Source organism: Mastigoproctus giganteus, chromosome 7 (assembly GCF_048544385.1).
Source record: "Mastigoproctus giganteus isolate SK-2022 chromosome 7, ASM4854438v1, whole genome shotgun sequence".
NCBI classification, from domain to species: domain Eukaryota; kingdom Metazoa; phylum Arthropoda; class Arachnida; order Uropygi; family Thelyphonidae; genus Mastigoproctus; species Mastigoproctus giganteus.
The window spans coordinates 128,970,713-128,994,140 of NC_143581.1; the positions used below are offsets into that span (position 1 = coordinate 128,970,713).

At 39.8% G+C, this 23,428-nt stretch overlaps 1 protein-coding gene across 1 annotated transcript in view; it reads right to left on the minus strand.

Moving 5' to 3' along the window:
- LOC150083193 (queuosine-tRNA galactosyltransferase-like) overlaps positions 1 to 23,428 on the minus strand; it is a 374,131-nt gene that overhangs the window by 81,069 nt on the left and 269,634 nt on the right. Inside the window, exon 11 of the mRNA XM_090377897.1 lies at positions 1,401 to 1,469. Coding sequence (XP_090234023.1) covers positions 1,401 to 1,469 — 69 coding nt within the window. The remainder of the gene's footprint in view (positions 1 to 1,400; positions 1,470 to 23,428) is intronic.

Genomic DNA, 23,428 nt, shown 5'->3' on the forward strand with positions numbered 1-23,428 from the left:
TTTTTAATTTATTTATTTATTTATTTTTTTTTTTTGGCTGATGCTGCATAAGCTTGCTTTCTTGCATCAAATGCCTGTACTAATGCTAATGCTATCCATTCCAGCAGCTCTACATCCATCCTAAAATGTGGCCTCCAGACCTGTATGCAGTACTCAAGGTGTGGTCTGACCACCACCTTTTATACAAAGGGATAATCACCTACTTATCCCTGCAAGCAAATTTCCAGAATATCATTGACCCTATGGCCTGCTCTGGCAGTTTGTCTGCACTGCTCTAAAAACTTCATATCTGATGGCACAATTACCTCCCCCCCAACACAGGTCTTTTTCATTCTCCACTACCCTGAGTACTGCACAGTTGGCACGTTACACTGGGGTTACTGCAACTCATATGCAGTACTTTGCGTTTGTCAATTTTAAACTCCAGCTGTCACCTCTCGGCTCATCTGCCTAATTTTTTTAGATCCTGTTGCAGTCACATGCCATTGTTACTGTCATTAATAACCCTGCCATCCTTTGTATCATCTGCAAACTTGGACATTAAGCCTCTTATACCTTCATCAATATCATTGATAAATATAGAAAACAACAATGGTTCCATCACCAAACCCTGGGGGGGGGACTCCACTAATAACATTAGTCCACAACGAGCAGTGTCCACTGATTACCACTCTGTCTTTTTCTCTTCTCTACAGAATTCCTCATGTATGAATGTAGATGCAAAATACTCATTCAGTTTTCCAGCTAACTGAGCAGGATCATTAACAGTCAAACCGTTGATATCAAGTAGACCAATCTGATTCCCCCCTTCCTTCTAGAGTTTATATAGGTAAAGAAGTCTTTGCTATTTTTCTCTGCATCCTTTGCCAAAGATTTCTTGTAATCTGCCCTTGCATGCCTAACCCGCTTTGTGACTTGATTACAGACTAGTTTATATCTACCATAGGCTTCTATGTCACCTGATAATTTATATGCATTCCATGCATTTTTCTTTTCAGCCATGAGTCTCATTAGTTCATCTGACATCCATTTAGACCTAAATCTTGAACAGTATTTCTTAGCTTGTATGTAAAGCCTAGTAGCTTCCAAGATAACTTCCTTGAATGCTTCCCATTTAACATCATCAGTTGTTCCCACAGTACAGAATTTAAAAACTGCTTGAGACCACCATTGCCTATGTTAGGTGGGAGTCAAATAGGTAGTATAGTATAGTGTAGTTTATTTCATTTTATTATTTATTATTATTTTTTACTTAATTATAGTTTGGCTAGTGCCACAAAAGCATAGAGTTCTTTGCACTATATGGCTAATACTAGTACTATTCTCAATTTTATAACTGCAAAACATTATCTCAATGTGTTTTTAACTGTTGTACTGTAGCTTCATTATGCTGACATTACCTTTGCATCTTCATAGATGTATATTCCTCTATTGATCTTCTTCTCATCAACATCACAGAAGGCCAAAACCTAAAGTATAAATCAAATCTATCTTTTAGTAACAACCTGTCTTTTGTTTTCTTCCTTTGTAAAATCAAAATAAAATTATAGTAGTAGTAGTACTAATGGAAAATGATGCAAGAAAGCAAATGTATATAGCACCAAAAAAAATAAAACTATACAGTTCACACATCCATATCCTTCAAGGATTTGTCTAGTTCTTGAATTTATTCAACCCATCCACTTCTACAACAACAGATAGAAACCTGTTCTAACAATCAACCACCCACTGCTGAAGGAAAACTTCTGCACCACTATCCTAAAACCATCCTAATGGAAAGAAAATATCACTGATATCAGCTCTGAACATAAATGTCTTCCAGGCTTTTCAAGTGCATTACTGAAAATGAATACCTTATTATTTTTAATTAATTCTAGGTGATTTGATTGAGAACACATTTAAAAATCTCAAAGAGCTTCAGAGCTTAATTTTCATGACTTAATACATTATTTGAAGGATCAAGATGAACAGTACTGTTTATCTTAAAATATTCTTTCTTTCATAATACCTGCCTAAGAGTGTAATGCCATGTATCCAGTGGAATTCAAGGCAGCATTAGGTGGATTGGAAGCCTGTTAGCCAGGGATGGATATATACAGACTAATAAATTAACAGCAGCCACAGGCAGAGGTGTAAATAATTTTTGTACTGCTTCCATTGGAACATGCAACATCCTGGAAATCAAGGTGCCAGTAATTTCAAGGTGGACTGGGAGTCCTCATGTTAGGGTAAAAAAGAGTAAAGACAGGTGCGTGTATATTTGCATGTACAATAATTCTAGGAGCATAGTAAATAAATTTGATGAATTTAAAGTGCGGGTCAATTGAAGAAAGGCAGATATGGTGTCACTCAGACACCTTGTCTGCATATGGCATGTAGAATTTGAATATGGGAGGTAGAATATATACAGAAAAGAGAAGGGGAGGGGTTTTGCTTTTAGTTAAAAAGTATATAAAATTTATGGCTGCCCATCCAGTTTGCAAAAATTTACTGACCTAGTCTATATGTGTAAGCAACTGTACAGACATACAGAGCAGGCCCCATTTTAACTGCCAGAAAATATCTGGCAGTTAAAGTGGGGGATTTTAACTGCCAGATATTGATTAGAACTTGTGGGTTGATTACAAACAGTAGCAAGAAGTTTGTGGATTTATTGTTTTCTACACCAGCATGTTAGCATGGCAATGACAGAAAGCAATACTCTTGAACTGATTATCAGCAGTAACTCTTTATGCATTACGAAACTGCAGATAAAAGATCCACTTGGTGGAAGTCATCACAGTGTACTGTAGTGGGATTTAATTAAAGATCTTTCTAATGGGGGATGCTGACTTTCAGATATTGACTAGAGCTTGTGGGTTGGTTACACACACAGTAGCAGGAAGTTTGTGCATTTACTAGAAGATTGTTTTCTACACCAGCATGTTAGAGCAAACCATCCTTGATCTGATTATCAGCAGCATCTCTTCATGCATTAAGAATCTGCAAACAAAATATTTACTTGGTGGCAGTGATTACAGTGTATTGTTGTGGGATTTAATTAAAGATGTAACTACTGTCAAAGGTTTTTGCTTTCATAATGGTGACAACACAGGTCTTAGACAGTTTTTAAATTCTATACAATGGGACCAATTAATGACGTTACTAAACAACAAATTTTGAATGAGAAGCATTTATGGAATTAAATATAGAAGTTACTAGGCTTTTTATACTAACCAAAAGATACTGTTCAAGCCTTAGACCTAAATTAATGTTAGATGTACTGATCAGACTTGTGGCAGAGAAGAAAAATGCATGGAATACATATATAAATTGTTAGGTGATACAAAAGTCTATAATATATATTAACTAGTTTGCAATCAAGTTACAAAGGGGGAGGGGATAGGCCAGCTAAGGCAGATTACAGATGTCCGTCTGTCTGACAAAGAATGCAAAGAAAAGTAACAAAGACTTCTTTACTTATGTAAACAGTAGGAGGAAAGGGATGAATCGCATTGGTCCACTAGATACGATTGGTTTAATTGTTGATAATCCTGGTCAGGCTGCTACAGAATAGGTATTTTGCATCTACATTCACACAGGAGGCATTTTTTAGGGATGCCAGAAGTTGATCAAATTCTAACATAGAGCTAAATGATTTTGTGATAACTGAGAGGAAAGTGGAAGAGAACTTGTTGAAGCTAAACATAAAAAAGGTATCTGAATGGATGGAATCTATCCAGTTATAATTGAGGGAAGCAACAAAGGAAGTAAGCAAATCGTTATCCATAATTATGACTGCATCCATGGATTGGAGCTTTGTGAATGTATCCTTAATTGACAGAGGGAATCAAAGGGTGACATAAGAAACTAAAGATCTGTTTTATTATTATTACCATTATTATTATTAGCCATATGATGCAAAGAAGCCTGAGGCTTATGCTACACCAGCCAAAAAAAATTTATGAGTGACCCTGAGAGACAGAGAGAGAGAGAAGTAGAAGGGCATATCAGGACCCAGGGTGTGCCAAGCCCATACTCACCAGATGTGAGCCCCCTAGATCGACTTTGGTTCCAGGAAAAATAATGGTGTCATTGGCTAAAGAAGTAATGCAAGAATACCTATATTGGAATGCAGTTATATTGCAGTCACAGCATAGATTTGTTAAGGGGCGATCTAGTTTTGATAATCTGACAGCAAATTCAGAATTGGTTGAATACTAAAAAGCAGAAACAAAGGAACAGGATGGAAAAAATAAAGTTGACATTGTATACTTAGATTCTAAAAAAAAATGTTTTTGATACTATTGTACATAAAATATGCAAACTAGAGCAATGTAGCAGTAAGGGAAAGTTATGCTATAGAAAAGGGGATGGTAAGGGAAGACAGAGACTAGTTATCAACAGACACTCTTTGTGACCAATGTTGATAGTAGTGTCACACAAGGTTCGGTTGAATGATATTGATGAAGGCATATCAGGTTTTATAGCTAAGTTTTCAGATGATACAAAGATTTATAGGGTGGTAAATTACAATAACCAGGGTATGCAACTGCAACAAGGACTACACAAATTAGGCAGGTGGGCTGAGAAGTGACAACTGAAGTTTAACATTGATATGCAGGAAGCAGTAATCCCATATTAACATAAACAACTGTGTGGTACCACACTGAGGATAGTGGAGAATTAAAAAAAAAAAAAAAAAAAATGCGTGTAATTGTGCAGTCAGATATACATTTCTCTGAGCAATGCAGTCAGGCTGAGAGGGCAGCTCAAGGGGTTTTGTCAATGATATACAGGAATTTTGCCAGCAGCGATTGTTTGTTTGTTTGGTTTTTATTGGCGCATTAGCAACTAAGGCTATAATGCGCCAAACTCACACGGTGATATGTAAAAAATTTAAATTTTCACTGACCTAATTACTTAGGTCACCATGTCAGTATATAAAATAACAAAGGTATAAAATGTAGAAAAAATAAATCAATAAAGAAATAACAATAACATGTAAATATTAAATACAAGTAAAAACCTTTATTGATTTAAAATAACTAAAAACAGCAGACACATTGTCATTGTCAGATAAAATCTGACTGAGTGTATACGGCTCAGCCAGATGATTAAAAGCGGTAAAACGGATACTGCTAAAATCTGGACAATCAATTAAAATGTGTCTAAAAGTTAAAATTGTGCCACAGGACTCACACATAGGAGGGTCATCAGCCCTCAGCAAAAACAAATGTGTCAAATGACTATGTCCTATGCGGGTCCGGGCAAGAACAACTTCCTCCTTACGATTCCTGCGCAGACTAGACTGCCACGGTTCAATTACAGGCTTTATACGATATAATTTATTCCCAGTCTGTCTATTCCACAAATCCTGCCATTGGGAGTGTATCTTCTGCTGTATTGTTTGCCTGTAGTCTGTATAGGGAACTGACAGGCAGCGATTATTATTAGGGATTGCTGATTTGGCTGCGGTGTCAGCCAAATCATTTCCCCTAATCCCAATGTGGCTGGGAATCCAGCAGAAGTGGATATCATATTCACGTTCTCGGAGGAAGTGAATCTTCTGCTGAATGCTAGACAGAACCGGATGAGGATTATACCTCACGGATATTAAAGCCTGTAACACACTGAGAGAGACAGAATATAAAATAAACCATTGGTATTGGCATTCACTAATGTGATCCAAGGCTAACTCTATAGCGTGCAGCTCTGCAGTAAATATGCTGCATTCAGAGGGAATCTGCTCTGATGTAGTGGTGTCTGTAAAGACAGCAGCAGATCCCACATATGATTCTGACTTCGAACCATCTGTGTAAACTGGTGCGAAGTCAGAATGTTCAGCTCGGTGTGCTGAATAAAGCTGCAGGTAGACCGACGATGGAGTGTCCGACTTTCCCCAATTTCTAAGGGACATGAGCATGCCAGGGTGGAAGGGGTTGTTTCGGTGTTTGGGCAATCTTGTCTACCTTGATATTAAGTTCTATGAGTAGCTCTTAGAGACGAATACCTAAAGGACGATTGGCAGTCTTAAGTGTATTGTACAAATTTTCCCATCGTGGCTCAAAAACGGATAGCCACGTAGGATGGTCTGGCAGGGATTTCAGTTTTAAAGTGTATTTTAGAGACAACTGCTTACGTCGAAAAGATAACGGTGTTTCATTTGCTTCGACGTATAAACTCTGGACAGGAGATGTGCGATATGCTCCAGTAGCGATACGGAGGGCCTGATGATGGACAGGGTCCAGCCATCGAAGGACACTGTCTCTGGCTGAGGAATATACCTGGGACCCATAATCTAATTTGGATCGCACAAGTGCACGGTAAAGCTGTAGAAGGGTGCATCGGTCTGCTCCCCAGGATGTAGAGGAGAGCGAGCGGAGAATATTAAGCCTTCGTGTGCACTTTGTGCGGAGTTGACGGATGTGATCCAGAAAGGTCAGTTTTTTATCGGATATGAGTCCCAAGAATTTTGTGTCCGCTGCTACTGGAATAGCATCTTGTCCGAGCCTTAATTCAGGTTCAGGATGAAGATTACGCTTACGACAAAAATGTACGCAAACGGTCTTCTCCGGCGAGAACCTGAAGCCATTAGCAAGTGCCCAGGAATTAAGGCAATCAATGGCTTTCTGCAGTTGTCTTTCAATAACCCTCATGTTGCATGACTGACAAAATATGCTAAAGTCATCAAAATAGAGGGCACTGTTTATAGTTGGAGGAAGTTGCTCTGTGATGGAATTTATTTTGATGGCGAAAAGCGTGACACTTAAAACTGATCCTTGTGGAACTCCCTCCTCTTGGCTAAAGGAACGAGAAAGTGAGGATCCCACACGAACTTGGAAAGATCGATTGGCTAAAAAGTTTCTAATAAAAATGGGAAGATGGCCTCTAAGACCAAGGCTATGCAAATCTTTTAAAATGCCAAATTTCCAAGTTGTGTCATACGCTTTTTCCATGTCAAAGAACACTGACACCAAGTGTTCACGTTTTAGGAAAGCATCCCGGATGGATGTTTCCAGTCTAATTAAATGATCAAGAGTTGATCTGTTTTTTTCGGAAGCCGCACTGGATGTTGGAGAGAAGGTCATTTGATTCTAAATACCATATTAAACGAAAATTAACCATTCTCTCCAGAATTTTGCACATACAGCTAGTCAGAGCAATAGGTTGGTAATTAGTAGTGACTTTTGGATCCTTTCCTGGCTTAGCGAAGGCAAGAACGATTGCCTTGCGCCAGGAATCCGGAAACTGCCCTTCAATAAAGATTCTGTTATATAGAAGGAGCAGATAATCCATAGATTTTGGTGAAATATGCTTAATCATTTCATAATGGATGCCATCTGGTCCAACAGCATTTGCATTGGAAAGAGTGAGGGCTCTTTCCAGTTCCTCTATAGTGAATGCCCCATTGTAGGGATAGAGGCCCTTGGACTTAAAACTAAGGGCCTGCTTTTCAATTTTATGTTTCACGACCAGGAACTCTGGGAAATACAAAGATGTTGAAGAAAGTTTCCCCAAGAGAATTGGCTATTGCAGTTGGATCTGCAATAGCGCATCCATTATAATCTAGGATTGAAGAAGGGTGGGATGTATATTTTCCCTTCATTTTCCGGATTTTATCCCAGACTACCTTAGAATTGGTAGCCTGGTTAATAGATGTTGTAAAACGGATCCATGATTCCTTTTGACTCTGACGGCGAATGTAGCGTGCTTTGGCTCGTGCACGCTTGAAGGATATTAGATTAAGAGTGGTAGGATATCGGCGGAATATCCCCCACGCTTTGTTTTGAGCCTTTTTTGCTGCTGTGCATTGTGAATTCCACCAAGGTTTGGGAAATGGTGGAAACCGGGCAGATGTTTTTGGAACAGCATTCGCAGCTGCTTGGACAATAGTTTCTGTGATGTACGTTACTGCATCATTGATAGGCTCTTGACTGACGGTGCTCAGATGAAAATTTGCCTGATGTTGGAAGGCACACCAGTCAGCCTGATCAATCTTCCACCGTGGTAACCTGAAAGGAAGACACGGTCTCCCACTGTGTAACGAGGTTATCACAGGGAAGTGATCCCTTCCGTATGGATTCTCTTCCACTTCCCAAGTGAGTGAAGGGAGTAGAGAAGGGGAGTAGATAGAAAGATCAATGGCAGAAAAGGTACGGGCAGGCATGTGGAAGAAGGTATTTGTTCCAATATTTAGAAGGGAAAGGTCATTGTCATTGAGCATACGCTCTATGACTCGTCCCCTTCCATTAATGTTAGCACTACCCCACAGGGTGTTATGCTCATTATAATCCCTGAGAAGTAAGAAAGGGGGAGGCAACTGCATTACAAGATCATCAAGGTCTTCCTGGGAGATGTCTGTCCCAGGTGGCAAATAAATAGAGCAGATCGTTAATAAAAATCCCACTGTAAGGCAAATTGCAACAGCCTCTATGCTGGTTGTAATTAGCAAGGACTGAACTGGGGTCTGATTACCCACAAGGATAGCCACTCCTCCATGAGCAGGACCATCTGCAATTCTATCCTTACGAAAGATTGTGATGTTATGCATGGTGGGATCATCATTTGCCTTTAGATAAGTCTCCTGCAAGCAAAAGCAAAGTGGCTCGTGCTTTTGCAGGAGAGCCTTGATGTCATCAGTATTTTGCCGGAATCCACGCAATTCCATTGTAGGAATTTAGCCATTACTTTGGCTTGGTGGGTCCATCAGGCGGCTTCCGAGGTGCTGAGGGCTTACTTTTATCAGTCTTGGCTTTATCTTTTTTGGGAAAGAATGGACGCTGTCCCGTGTCCATTTCTTCCTCCGCAAAGAGTTCCAAGACTGATTCATCCTGTACCTCCTTGTTCTCTACATCCATTGTTTCTGTTATTACTGCAGGCTCTTTACCACTTGGTTTTGGTAGTGGTGGAGCATTAGGAGGTACAGATATAGGAGATACAAAAGCCCACCAAAAAAACGCTGACTGCGTTTTTTTGGTGGGCTTTTGTGAACTCAATAAATAGCGGGAAATCGGTGTGAATGACTCTCTTGGTGGTACAGTCATCTAAGTTTGTGTACCGATAGTGCACTTTGCAGAAACCTTCTGAGCATATGAAGGCTTCCCGCTATTTATTGGTTGAATGCGTTTTCTAGCCTCTGGATAGAAGCTCCGTTCAGCTCCGTTTTCAATTTTTGGATCTCTTTTTCATCCTTCCACCGCTGGCATGCTCGGGAGTAAGCAGGATGATCTTGTTGGCAGTTTACACAGATCGGTTTAGAAGCTGAACATTCCTTGCTCTCGTGGTCTTTCGCACCACATCGAGCACAGGCAGGGTTACCACGACAAGCCGTTTGTGAGTGGCCGTATTTTTGGCATTTAAAACACCTCAGTGGGTTTGGAATATAGATCCTCACTGGGCAGTTTAAATACCCTGCCTTGATGGAACTAAGAGGCCGTGGGGTGTTAAATGTTAGGATGAGAACTCGGGTAGGGACGAGATTCCCTTCCTTCCGCATTGATATTCTCTTGACAGCTGTCACTCCTTGGTCTTTTAGTTCAGAGCAGATCTCTTCTTCAGAGACATGAAGAAGATCCCACTCTGAAATGAACCCACGTGAAGAGTTCAAAGTTTTGTGGGGTTTACATTGATTGGTATTCCCCCTATGGATGTCGCGTTTAATATTCTTTCTGCTTGCTTTGTATTTAAAGCTTCGAGTAAAAGATCGCCAGAACGCAGCCGTTTTACTGATTTTGGTGATCCTGCCAACCCTTCTAATCCTTTCTGGATGAAGAAGGGTGACATCTTCCTAATTGACTGCTCTCCGGTAGAATGGAGTATGAGGAAAAGCGGTGTTATAGATGGTGGTTTATCCTCAGTTCTGGCTCTTTTGGCAGAATTGGTTCATTCTCATCTGATCGGTTAGGTAGGGGCCTTGTTGGGGCCCCAGAAGAAGGATTTAAATTACTCATGAGAGTAAAGAAAAAGTATCTGATGCCTAAGTACCTCACCCACCACGGAGCCCTACGAGGGGACGCCCACTCGTGAACTAGCAGGTACTGCGTACACGAATGGGGTGCCGAGTTCGCTTAGAACACCATACCCACGTTACCAATAAGTCTTTATCCCATCCCAGGACTAAAGGGAGGGAGACTTATTGGAACGCAGTTGACCCTAGCAGTAAGAACCACCCACCGATTGATCCCAGTCGGGCCGGTCCAGGACCACCCGTCTTGTCGTAGCAGGGGCCAAAGTGGTGTATTAAGGCTGGGCCTCTCAACCACCAGGATCCCCCTTTCCTCATTCCACGGGTCGCGGCGCACGGCTGCACACGCCGGATTCCAAAGATATAACCCTGGAACCAAGGTATGGGCATTAGATCCCAGTGATGCTAATCTGGAAACCCAGCAGCATCACTGGGAGGTCCCCTCACCACGTACAGGTGCCCACGTCGAGGGGGCCAGCAGGGATAAGGAGGTGATTATCCCATTGCATAAAACATTGGTTAAGCCACATCATGAGTACTGCATACAGGTCTAGAAGCCTTATTTTAGGAAGGATGTGAAGATTTTGGAATAAGTGCAGGGAACAATGACATTAGTGAAGGGGGAAAAGGGGCTCTTGCCAGGAAAGGCTTCAATTCTGCAAGCTGCAGTGCATGGAGACTAGGCACATACAAAGGGGGCATAAATTTAAAATGAGAAAGAATGGTTGAACGATCAATGTGCACAAATTTGCCTTCGGCCAGAAGGAGGTTGATCGTGGGAACACGGTTTCATTTGGTGTATTTTTGAAGTGTGTATTTAGAATAAATCCAAAGAGGAACTAGACAAACTATTAGAAGGGATGGATAGGTGATATATCCATCCCTTAGAATACAAATCATGACTCTGACCAGAGCAGCAAAGCAAAAGGCTCAAACTAGTGGAAGTGCTGTGGCTCAGTGGGGAACTCAAGGGGGACGGTTGTCCTCTGAATCACAGTCTATTGAAATGCACTGCTTGTTTGATGTTTGTGGAGCAATCAGGAACAGGACATGATATTGAAAAGGGTAATTAATGTCTTTGTGTGTGCGTGTGTGTGTGTGTGTGTGTGTAAGCAATGTAAGGAATGCAAGGAAATCAGGCGGCGACTCGGCATTGTTATGGGCTTATATGAGAGCTTGAACGACAGGGTGGATGCCTTCGAAGGATTTAAATTGAGGGACCCATCAAGGTCTCAGCTGACCACATCAACGCCAGAGCTTGCACTTGAACATCACACAACACAGCAGCAACCCCCAAGGCAGAATGCACTGGTCCCAAAGGAACTAGTTGTTGTAGGTGACTATTGTCAGGGAAACGGGGAACATATTGTGCAAAAAGGATAGATGAACAGGACCAGGGTATGTCTGCCAGGGGCAAAGGCTGATCATGTTGTAGGGCAAATATCATCTTTTAAGGGCACAAAAGGTGATATAGTTGTACACGTTGGCACTAATGATATTAAGAGTAGGAGACTGGCAGAATTACTTAACAAGTAGGAGACCGGCAGAATTACTTAACTAGGACACTACTGACGCTATGCTGCTGCAACAGGATCTGGAAAGGTTGAACAGATGGGCTGAGAGGTGGCAAATGAAGTTTAACATTAACAAATGTAAAGTACTACATATGGGAAACAGTAACCCCAGAGCAACGTATCAACTCTGTGGTACTACACTGACAGTGGTGGGGAATGAAAAGGACCTGGGGGTAATTGTGCAGGCAGATATGAAGTTCTCTGAGCAGTGCAGACGAGCTGCAAGAGCAGCTCATGGTGTCTTGTCAATGATATACAGGAATTTTTCTAGCAGGGATAAGGAGGTGATTATTCCCTTGTATAAGGCAATGGTTAGGCCACATCTTGAGTACTGTATACAGGTCTGGGGGCCTCATTTCAAGAAGGATGTAGAGCTGCTGGAACGGGTACAGAGAAGGGCAACAAGATTAGTGAACGGAACAAAGGGTTGCTCTTACGAAGAAAGGCTTAAGTTTTGCAAATTACAGAGTCTGGAGACTAGGCACCGGCGAGGTGATCTGATAGAGGTGTATAAGGCTTTGAATGGTTTGAGCATGCTCAATGCCAATGGGATTCTTCATCTCGCTCAGAATAATCACCTCAGAGGGCATAAATTCAAATTGAGGAAGAACGGATGTCAGATAGATGTGTGGAAATTTGCCTTTGGCCAGCGGGTGGTTGGTTGGTGGAACCGACTTCCATCACTTGTTGTTGAAGTTGATAGCCTAAACAAATTTAAAGCTCAACTGGACAGGTATTTCGAACAAACGGAGGGGTGAAATGGGAGTGGTGTGTGTGTTTTTTTTTTTGGCTGATGCTGAATAAGCTTGCTTTCTTGCATCATATGCCTCTACTAATGCTAATGCTAAGTACAGGTCAATGTTGAACAAAAGCCGAGAATTAGGGTTGAATTTGAAAGTGATTGCAATTCTGCCCAGACACGGATAGGAATGAGAATATGATGAGAGCCTTGTCGATCAATTCGGCCCTGGAAAGATTGTGCAAGGCTCAAGGGGTAGAAGTTTTTCAGCCTGGACTGTACTTGTTAACAGGAGAGATTGCTTCTACAGGGAAGGGATACACTTAAATAAAAAGGCTGGGTCGGAAAACTGCTAGCTTGGGGGCATACATGGACTAATAGATTAACGGTAGCCGCTGGCAGAGGTAAAAGTGATTCTTGGACTACTTCTATTGAAATGCAATTGAGCAGCAGCCTGCAAAGCAAGGCAATGGGAATTTCCAGGACTGCTGGGAGTCACAGTGGAACAAGTAAATACGTGGGCTGTGTTAGGGTAACCAAGAGTAGAAACAGGTGCATGTTTACTTGCATGTACACCAATGCTAGGAGTATAGTTAATAAATTCGATGAGCTTGAAGTGCTTGTCAAGACATAAAAGGCAGATATTGTTGGGATATCAGAGACACGGTGTCACACAGACATAAGCAGTTTGGAACTGGAATTTGGGGAGTACAATGGGTACAAAAAGTATAGACAGGACAGGAAGGGAGGAGGAGTAATGCTGTTAGTTAAGAGACAAATTTTAAGCAAGTGCATCCAATTGATGTTGGTGGACAATGCAATGTTGAGTCTGTTTGGTGTGACATAGGCACTGGGAAATGAAAACCGAGAGTAGGTGTGTGTGTGTGTGTGTTATAGGCCTAATGAATCTGATGAGTATAATGAGCAATTGTGCAGAGAAATAGTGTGGGCCAGTATATTAGAGTGTCTTATAATTGGGGATTTTAATTTCCTGGATACTGACTGGAATTTGTGGGTTGGTCACTCACACACAGTAGCAAGGCATTTGTGGATTTATTGGATGAGTGTTTTCTACAGCAGCATGTTCATGAGGCAATTAGAGGGAGTAATATTCTTGATCTGATTATCAGTAGTGATTCTTCATGCATCAAGAATCTTCAGATAAAGGAACCACTACGTGGCAGCGATCACAGCGTGCTGAAGTGGGATTTACTCAAAGAGGTAACTACCATCAAGGGTAAAGGGGAGGGTTTTTTCTTTCGTAAAGGTGACTATGGTGGTCTGAGACAGTATATAAATTCTATACGGTGGAACCAACTGATGATGTTACCAACAACAAATTCAAAATGGGAAGCATTCAAAGAATTAATCTTGGAAGCTACTAGACTTTTCATACCAACAAAGTAATATTGTTCTGACATCCCTTTAGGCCTAAATGGATGTCAGAACTAATTAGACGTGTGACAGAAGAAAAATGCATGGGATACATATAAATTAACATGTGACACAGTAGTCTATAATAGATATAAGGTGGTCTGTAACCAAGTTACAAAGGAGTTTAGGCAGGCGAAGGAGAAATCTAAACGTAATCTAAATCAGATTACGAGAAATCTTTGGCAAAGAATGCAAAGAAAAATAGCAGAGTTTTTTAATTATGTAAACTCTAGAAGGAAGGGGATGAATCAGATTGTTCCACTTGATATCGATGGTTGAACTGTTGATGATCCTGCTCAGGTAGCTAACAATCTAAATGAATATTTTGCATCGACATTCACACATGAGGAGTTACAGATAATCTTGTAATAACTGAGAATAAAATGGATGAGCTATTGTTGAAGATAAACAACAATATATCCAGTTATATTAAAGAAATCTATCCAGTTATATTAAAGGAGGCAGCAAAGAAAGTAAGCAAACCCTTAGCCACCATAATTATGAGAGCTTCCCTGGACTCAGGGGAGGTACCCTGAGATGTGCAAATGTGACCCCAATCCACAAAGTAGGATCAAAGGGAGACAGGTAATTACCTGTTCGTTTAACTTCTATTCCAGGGAAAGTAATGGAAGCATGGTTAAAGAAGCATTCGAGGATCATCTAGACAAGACTTCAGTTATAGCTCGGACACAGCATGTGTTTGTTAAGGGGAAGTCTTGTCTGACTAATTTGATTGGATACTATGATGTAGTCACAAAGGAACTGGATGCAAAGAATAACTTTGATAACCTATATTTGCATCTTAGAAAAGCCTTTGTTACTGTTGCACATGGAAGACTGCTGCATAAATTGGAGTAGTGTGGCATTGGAGGGAAATTGCTGCTATGGATAAAGGGATGGTTGAGTGGGAGAAGACAGAGTGGTAATCAATGGACACTGCTCTCGTGGACTAATGTTATTAGTGAAGTCCCTGAGTTCGGTCCATTGTTGTTTTCTGTATTTATTAATGATACTGATGATGGTATATCAGGCTTAATGTCCAAGTTTGCAGACGATACGAAAGTTGGCAGGGTTGTTAATGACACTAAGACAGTACACTGTTGCAACAGGATTTAGAAAAGTTGAGCAGATGGGCTGAGAAGTGGCAAGTGAAGTTTAGAATCAACAAATGTAAAGTACTACATATGGGAAGCAGAATCCCAGAGTAACGTATCAAACTCTGTGGTACCACACTGACAGTGAGAAATGGAATGTTGTATCATCTGTCTAAGGGCGGGTCTCAGACCTGCTTGGGATTCGAGCTGAATCTTACCAACAACCAAAAATTTGAGAAGAGGAGACTTCAAGCACACATGCAGTGGGTGTGGCAGGACCGCTGGACAAATTCAATCAAGGGGGAAATCACCAGGAGATTCATCCCAGATGTTAGCAGAATCTATCCAAAATCCCCATTATGGTTTTCTCCAGGCCTGTATGCCACATATTTGCTTACTGGCCATGGTTCAATAAAGGCAAAACTAACAACCTTTGGCCTAGAAGAGGACTCAACATGCGCCTGTGGAGGAATTGAGGACTGGGATCACCTCATGCACGAGTGCCCCCTCTACGATGACCTCCGCTGCCAGCTTATCACAAAGTTGACTTATATACCAAAAGGCAAAGAAAACCACTTACTGCATACTAAGGAAGAGTATCAAGCTCTCACCAACTATGCACAGCAGCTTTTCTTGAGGAGAAGACAACTAACTGCAGCAACATGATAACCCTCTACTAAATGAACCCAGGGACCCTGATGGTACTGCCTGGTTCCAGTACCATCAGGGACCCTGATGGTACTGGAACCAGGCAGCTAAACTTAACCAGCATTACCATCATTGGTGTGAACTACTATACATTCTCCAAAATGTCACCCACCAAAGATAACTACCACATAACTACCTTTGAATAGAGACAACCCACAAATTAAGACAATCTAAGAAAGACAAAAGGTTCTTATTCTTCTGGACTTGTCTCTCATGGATGTGACCAATAAGACAATCTCCTAGATAAAGGCTGACAATGCCACCGGCATGCCATTAGATGTCAACTTCTTTTCTTGGCCAACTAGCATTCCGAACCATGTACCCTAACTTGGTTCACTTTAATACCCCCTCCCCTGGTAGGGAGAGGGAGGGGACGGGTTTCTGTCTCCTCCCCCTCCCTGCTACACCCTTTTTTTCTCCTGGTGGGGCCAGTCTCCACTGACCTTTCTGGGGTTGCCTTCCCTATCATCCCCATATTTCTATCTGTTCCCCCCCCTTCCTCAGTCTTCACCCCTACTCTAACTAAATATGCATTTTATTCTATTTTATTTTTATTTTATTATAATTTTTTTTTTATTTATTTATTATTTTTTTTTATTTTATTTATTTTTTTTTATTTATTTATTTTATTTTTTATTTATTTATTTATTATTATTTTTTATTTATTATTTTTTATTTATTTTTATTTTATTTATTTATTTTTTTTTATTTATTTATTGATTTTTTATTATTTTTTATTTTATTTTTTATTTTATTTATTTATTATTTTTTTATTTTTTATTTTATTTTTTATTTTATTTATTTATTATTTTTTTATTTTTTATTTATTTTTTTTTATTATTATTATTTATTTATTTATTTTTATTTTATTGTTATTTTTATTATTATTATTTATTTATTTATTTTTATTTATTTATTTATTATTATTATTATTTTTTTTTTTTTTTTTTTAGGCCCTTGCCACTGAAATCTTAGGAAATTAGGTGGCAGGGCCTGCCAGAGTAATTACTTCTAATGCGATCCCTCTATGCCTGACCTGCCTCCTCGGGGTTAAGTGTGGGCAACGGGGGGTCCCACTAGGGGCCCAACGGCTAAAAGGTCAGAGGAACAACACAACATGACACTACACAACATAAACATGTACCTTACACTTTAAAATCTCTGGCCTTCACAGTGTTCTGTGTTTTACAAACAGAGTACACAACACGGAGATGGGGAAACCCCTTGGGCCGTTAGACAATGAACACTTTACACTTTACTGACAGTGGTAGTGAATGAAAAGGATCTGGGGTAATTTTGCAGGCAGATATGAAGTTTTCTGAGCAGTGCAAAAGGTCTGCAAGAGTATCTCATGATGTGTTGTCAATGATATACAGAAATTTTTCTATATATCATTTCAAGGTGTGGTCAGGCCACACCTTGAGTACTGCACACAGGTCTGGAGGCCTCATTTTAAGAAGGATGTAGAGCTGTTGGAATGAGTACAGAGATGGGCAACAAGATTAGTGAATGGAATAATGGGTTGCTCTTATGAAGAAAAGCTTTAAGTTTTGTAAATTACAGCATCTGGAGACTAGACACCTGCGAGGTGATCTAATTGAGGTGTATAAAGCCTTGAATGGTTTGAGCATGCTCAATGCGGATGGGAATCTTCCTCTTGCTCAATAATCGCCTGAGAGGGCATAAATTCAAATTGAGGAAAGACAATTGTACGATAGATGTGCAGAAGTTTGTCTTTAGCCAGTGAGTGGTTGATTGCTGAAACAAACTTCCATCTGTCGTTTTAGAAGTTGATAGCTTAAACAGATTCAAGGCAGAACTTGACAAACACTTGGAGCGAGTGGATGGGTGAAATAAGGGATTTTTTTTTTTTGGTTGGTTGGTTCTACAATAGCTTGCTGTCTTGCATTGTTGCCAATAGTAATACTAACTACTCTGCTCATTCTAAGTAATTTCACTTTAATTTCTAAAACTAAGTATACAATTCCTTAACTATTTCCTCTAAATTTCCACACAAGTGGTATGAAAGCCACCTCGAGTGAGAGCCTTGAAAAATTTTGCAGTAGGCTTTTCAAAAACTACATAATTGTTTCTAGTCATGACTTTAAAGGAGTTTCCTTTGTGAGTTGTTTCCATTAACAGTTAACTTCCAATTAATACTTTTTCACCACATTTATTTCCTGAATGCCCAGTAAAGAAAGGGAAGGGAGATGACATCATAAGAGAGTGAATGACCCAAATGGTCTATCAGAGGAATTCAGTAACTTCACCCTACCCTCTGAAGATTCTATTGTAATTATAATGTATATTTTAATTCTTGAATAATTTTAATCACTTATCTATAAAAAAAATTTTTTTAATTTTTAATCTTTTTCCAAATATCTGTATCCATAAGCTACCCATATCCTTCCCCATTCTTCTGTTTATTGTCCTATCTTTAAGTTTACTTATACGACGGGTGATCATTTAATTTGTAGACTGGTGCTTTATTTTATTTTTACCGCACAAACTTTCCATAATGGCCACTAGAAGCACACTCTCTCCCTGATCACTACTCAGCAGACTGTGTGTATACCAGTACTTGTCGAGCTAGTGTTGCATGAAGAGAGTTTTTTTAGCTGCATGTCACTGAAGATTGTTTTGAAGTAAGTATCATGTTGGACATACAAATTGAACAGTGATATGTGATTTGTTATTGTGTCATACAGGGCTTAAATGCATCGGAAACAGTTAAAGAGATGAATGAAGAATATGCTATTGAGTGTCTTGGTAGGACAGCCATATTTAAATGGCACAAACAATTCAGTGAAAGCTGTGAGTCTGTTGCAGATGACCCAAGACCTGGTCAGCCTTCCTCCTCAACTCCTGAGTAAATAGTAAAAGACCCGCAAACCTTGGATGAAAACAGGCAGATTACACTTTGTGAACTAGCTGTTACAATTTCATTTCACTCACAATATTGTAAAAAATCACCTAAAAATGTTGCGAATCTGTGTCTGCTGGATTCCACACAATTTGATTCCTGAACAAAAACAGCAAAGAATAGACTTGTGTGAAGAAATATTGATCATTTTGAAACAGGGTAAAAACTTCTTAAATCGAATAGTGACTTGTGACAAAAATTGGATTTTTCATTATGATCCGGGGACAAAACAACAGTCAAGTTAGTGGACGTATTCTGATTCATCAAGACCTAAGAAATTTTGAGTTTCTGGTTCAGTTGACAAACAAATGGTCCTTGTGTTTTTTGACATAAAAGGCATCCTTATTACACATTTTATGCTGTGTGGAACATCTGTGAAGAAGAACACATACTCTGAGGTTCTCAGAGTCAAACTTTGCTGCACCATTCATGAAAAACGTCAGGAACTTTCTGGTATGAAGTGGTTTCTCCATCAAGACAATGCCAGGCTCCACACGGCTAATATTATGCAGCCAGAGATCACTGCCATAGGTGCTGAGGTTCTGCCACATCCCCTTATTCACAGGATTTAGTCCCGTGTGATTTCTTCCTGTTTCCACGTCTGAAGAAAGTTCTGAAAGGCAAGCATTTTGCTTCTGACAACAAGCCCTGCTAAGATACAATGGAAGCACTTTTCAGTCTTTCAAAAAAATGGCTTGCAAGAAGCAATAAATGTGTGGGTACAATGGTGGTGAAAGTGTGTAAGGTTCAAGGGAGAGTATTTTGAGAAGGAGAAATCCACAGAAGATTCTGATGGTGACATTTAAGATAAGATGTTGCACAAGTCCGTGAATTAAATGATCACTCCTTGTACCTAGATTCGTTGATTTTTATTTTGATATAATTCCCTCCCCTGACTGATTATTTTGAAATTTTTTACATTAAAAGTATTCATAAATGTGTTTCACTACCTCCAATTTACAAATATTTGCCTTTTACAATGTATGACAATTATCATTTCCTATAAGTCTCTCTGTTTTGTTCTGATGTATATTTTTGTATAGGTGTTTCAATTAAACCACACTGGGGAAGGGGGTCTAACTCACTTATTTTTAGGTTATCATCTGGACTGTTTTTGTAATATTTGGACTAAAATTTTTAAATATGGTGTTAAAATTGGACTACGTATTACCATTTAGATTTTCTGATTTCTAAATTTAAATTTTGCCTAATGAGCTGATTTTCTCAATAAGAAAAGTTGCTCCTGTCTTTGGTTTAGTCTAAAAACATCATTGGTGTACTTCTGAAACAAACAAACTGATTTTATTTAAAAAAAAAAAAAGAGAGAATGGTTGTATGTGATGGCTGCTTTTTGATAGGCATGTTAGCTGTGTCAAACAGCCAACTGTGTTGCATCCCCTCTTGCAAATAATGACAAAAGAAATAACAATCAAAAGAATTATTTAAAAAAAAAAGAATAGAATAGAAAGCATCAATTTCTTGAAATATAAGTTTAAGGAAAAAACAAATGTGTAATAATACAGTCAATTACCAGGAAATAAAAAGAAAGAGATAAATGAAATGGGAATGGATATTTGGTGCTAACTTTGAAGTTTTGGCTTTTTGTTATCAAAGATCAGTTATAGTAAAGTTTGACAACGCTTATGGCTGCTGCTATTTCCACAAATGAAAGGTAGCAATGTAACTAATAACAACAATGGCAGACTCAAATAACTTCTCTTATAACAAAATAGTAGATAGACATACAAATAATTTACAACAATCTACATTGTTTATACATGAGACTGTACGCATCATAGTTTTGAAAGAGATCCAATGTGTGCTTTAAATGTTATCATAAACTTGATGTAGCCTCCCCTCTGCCATAATATGAGCCTATAACCTATGTAATAAATTAGAATAAAGATTCTGTAGAACCCCGGTTCTTAAAATGTGGGTAGGGATCAAGAAAAAGATTTTAGGAATCGCAGCAAACATTGATAAATGTGAGTAAATTAAATATTTATTATAGAGCTATTGAAATTATGCACTACAACCTTTCATTCTATAATTGTTTAGTTTATTGCAGAAATAAAGCAGGCTGGCTGGAGTGATATTGGTGCCAAAAGTCTCAATGTAATAAAGACAAGAGTTCCCAGTATTAGGTTAGTCATTAATTACACAAGAGTTTCATTCAGTTCACTTAAAAAACTATTGTAGGTCTCCACCCAAATATAACCTCTTTCCTACTGCAGGTCTGAGCATTTCAAATTTGAGTACATATAAAAAGATTATATTTATTATAAAGTAATCTGAATTCTGAAGTATGGACAAATGGTTAACTAGTTCTAAAGATGCAAAAGATACTGATATGAAAGAACATGCAGCAGCAGGCATTTTTAAAATTACACCAGGTGCCCCAAGAAAAAAGAGGAAGTATAATAAATTGTTTTTGAAATATCGATTTACATGTAATAGTAATCATGATGACCAAAAATCAGTGTGCTTACACTGATTTGGCAACCAAAAGCATGAAGCCTACAAAACTGAAAAGACATTTAGATACTAATCATTCTAGCTTCTCAAATAAGCCTATAGAGTTTTTTCAAAGCATGTAGAAGTCTTCAAAACAACAAACAATTTTTTTTAAAAAATTGTGACTGTAAATGAAAAATATCTAATAGCATTTTATGTGAAGTGTCATATCCAATAGCTAAAAGCAAGAAACCGTACACAATTAGTGAAGAGCTGGTTTTACCAATTGTAGTTAAAATAACAGAAGCAGTGCTTGGAAAAAAGCATGCAGAGGAGCTAAGGAAAATTCCTCTCTCAAATGATACAGTTCAAAAAAAGAATTTCAGAAATTAGCAATGACCTGTTTCAGCAACTTATTGGGAGAATTAAAGAAAGTTCAAAATTTTCGATTCAGCTGGACAAATGGACAGACATTACAAACTCAGCTCAACTGTTGGTATATGTGAGATATTGTTATGACAACAATATGCATGAAGACACTATTTTCAAATACATATATATATATACACAGTTATGCCCAGTTAATTTATTAAAGTACAAATAAAATAAAATATAAGTACAAAATTCAGTAGCTTTCGGAACACGTGTCCCTTTATCAACTGACAAATTTGAATACATTACAAGCAAATGTGGCACGTTACTCATGCGTCATTGTTGTAGCACGGACGTGTGCTGCCTTACGCCAGTGATCATCCATCAATAAAACGGTTGTCTCTAGGATGGGATGTATACGCATGCCTTTCTGGCGATTTAATGCCTTAGGATTGTTTATTATGTTTAGTGACTCTAGCCATAGGCGGTGGCGAAAGTGTCGCGCGTGGTCCACTATCTCAAAGTCGCGCTTGGGGTCAAGATCGTGGTTGGTAGCCCAAAAATGTTCTGCGAGCACGGATTGGTCAGTTTCGGCAAGCCGGATTGCTCTGTCGTGTTCCGTAAGGCGATCCTGGAGACGTCTCGATGTCTCACCTACGTAGCAACTGTTACAGGCCCTACAGGTGATACGGTACACTACATTGCTGCGTAAGACAGGTGTGACAGGGGTCTTCACACTGGAGACAAGTGAACGTAGGCTCTTACCGGGTAATTGCACACATTTGATGTTGTAACTTCTCAGGATCTTCGAGATACGTCCTGACACTCCTGGATAGTACGGAATGTAGGCAGACGGTATGCCGACTTGCTTCGGAGGTCTTGGGTTGGAAGTAAGTTCTTCTGCCTGTAACAAGCATCTGTTAAGTACATGGGATGGATAACCGCATCTGGTTAGGTCCGCCTTCACACGGGAGATCTCGTTACGTCTAATTGTGTCGGTGCTGGAATGGCTCCAGGCCCTGGAGAATAGGGTGCGGGCAGTGCTATTGAGATGGCTTGGAGCGTGGCCGGACCCGTAGTTGGTGAATTGACCGCACCACATGGGTTTGCGGTATACTGAGGTCTCTAGACTTGGGCCTATGCGATGCACTAGCACGTCCAGAAACGGGAGCGAACCGTCCACCTCTGATTCTACGGTAAACTTGATGAAATTGGATAGAGAGTTGAGGTGTTCTAGTAGTACCGTTTCAGAACCACGTGGTAATATGGTAAAAATATCGTCGACGTATCTACACCACGTTGTAATAGGTGTAGATGGTGTATCTGCTCCTCTAGATCTTCCATGGCGATGTTAGCTACTACGGAACTGACAGGGGAACCCATAGCAGTGCCATGTACTTGTTTGTAGAGTGAGTCTTCAAAGGTGAAGATGCTGCTAGAGAGGCATAGGTTGAGGGCGGTACAGATGTCATCAGTGGATAGTGACGTCCTGGATTGGAGGCTTAAGTCGCTCTCAAGGAGCCTTCTGGCGCAGTGCACGGCCTGTTGGACGGGAATCGAGGTGAATAAAGAAACCACGTCAAATGATGCCATGACAGAGTTGTCAGGGATTGAAATGACCTTAATGATGTTAATAAATTCACTGCTGTTTTTAACGGTGTGAGATGTATTACCTATAAGAGGCGAGAGGAGGCTCGCGATGTGTTTGGACAGTTCATACGTTGGGGCACTGCAGCAAGACACTATAGGTCTGAGAGGAATACCCGGTTTATGGATCTTTGGTAATCCGTAGAATTGCGGTAGTTGGCAGCCAGTAGCACGTAGAAGATGGTGAGTCGCGGTCGGGATCTTCTTATCTTTAAGCCATGCGTGGACAAGTTTATTAACATTTGCTTCCAGACGTTTCAAGACTTTAACGGGAGGATCAGGTAGAGGTTCATATACGTTAGGATCGAGTAATAGGGCCAAGGCTTTCTCTCGGTAGGCTGATCGGTCCAGCACAACAGTCCGGCGCCCTTTATCTGCAGGAAGTACAACGATGGAGTTGTCTTTTCTTATAGATGACAGGGCGGCACGCTGGCGGTGGTTGAGGTTTGAGTACGTTTTTCGAGTGTTGCGGAGGACTGCGGCAGTCTTGAATCGGATCTCGTTGGCAGTTTCTTCGGGAAGGTTGGTAATACTGGC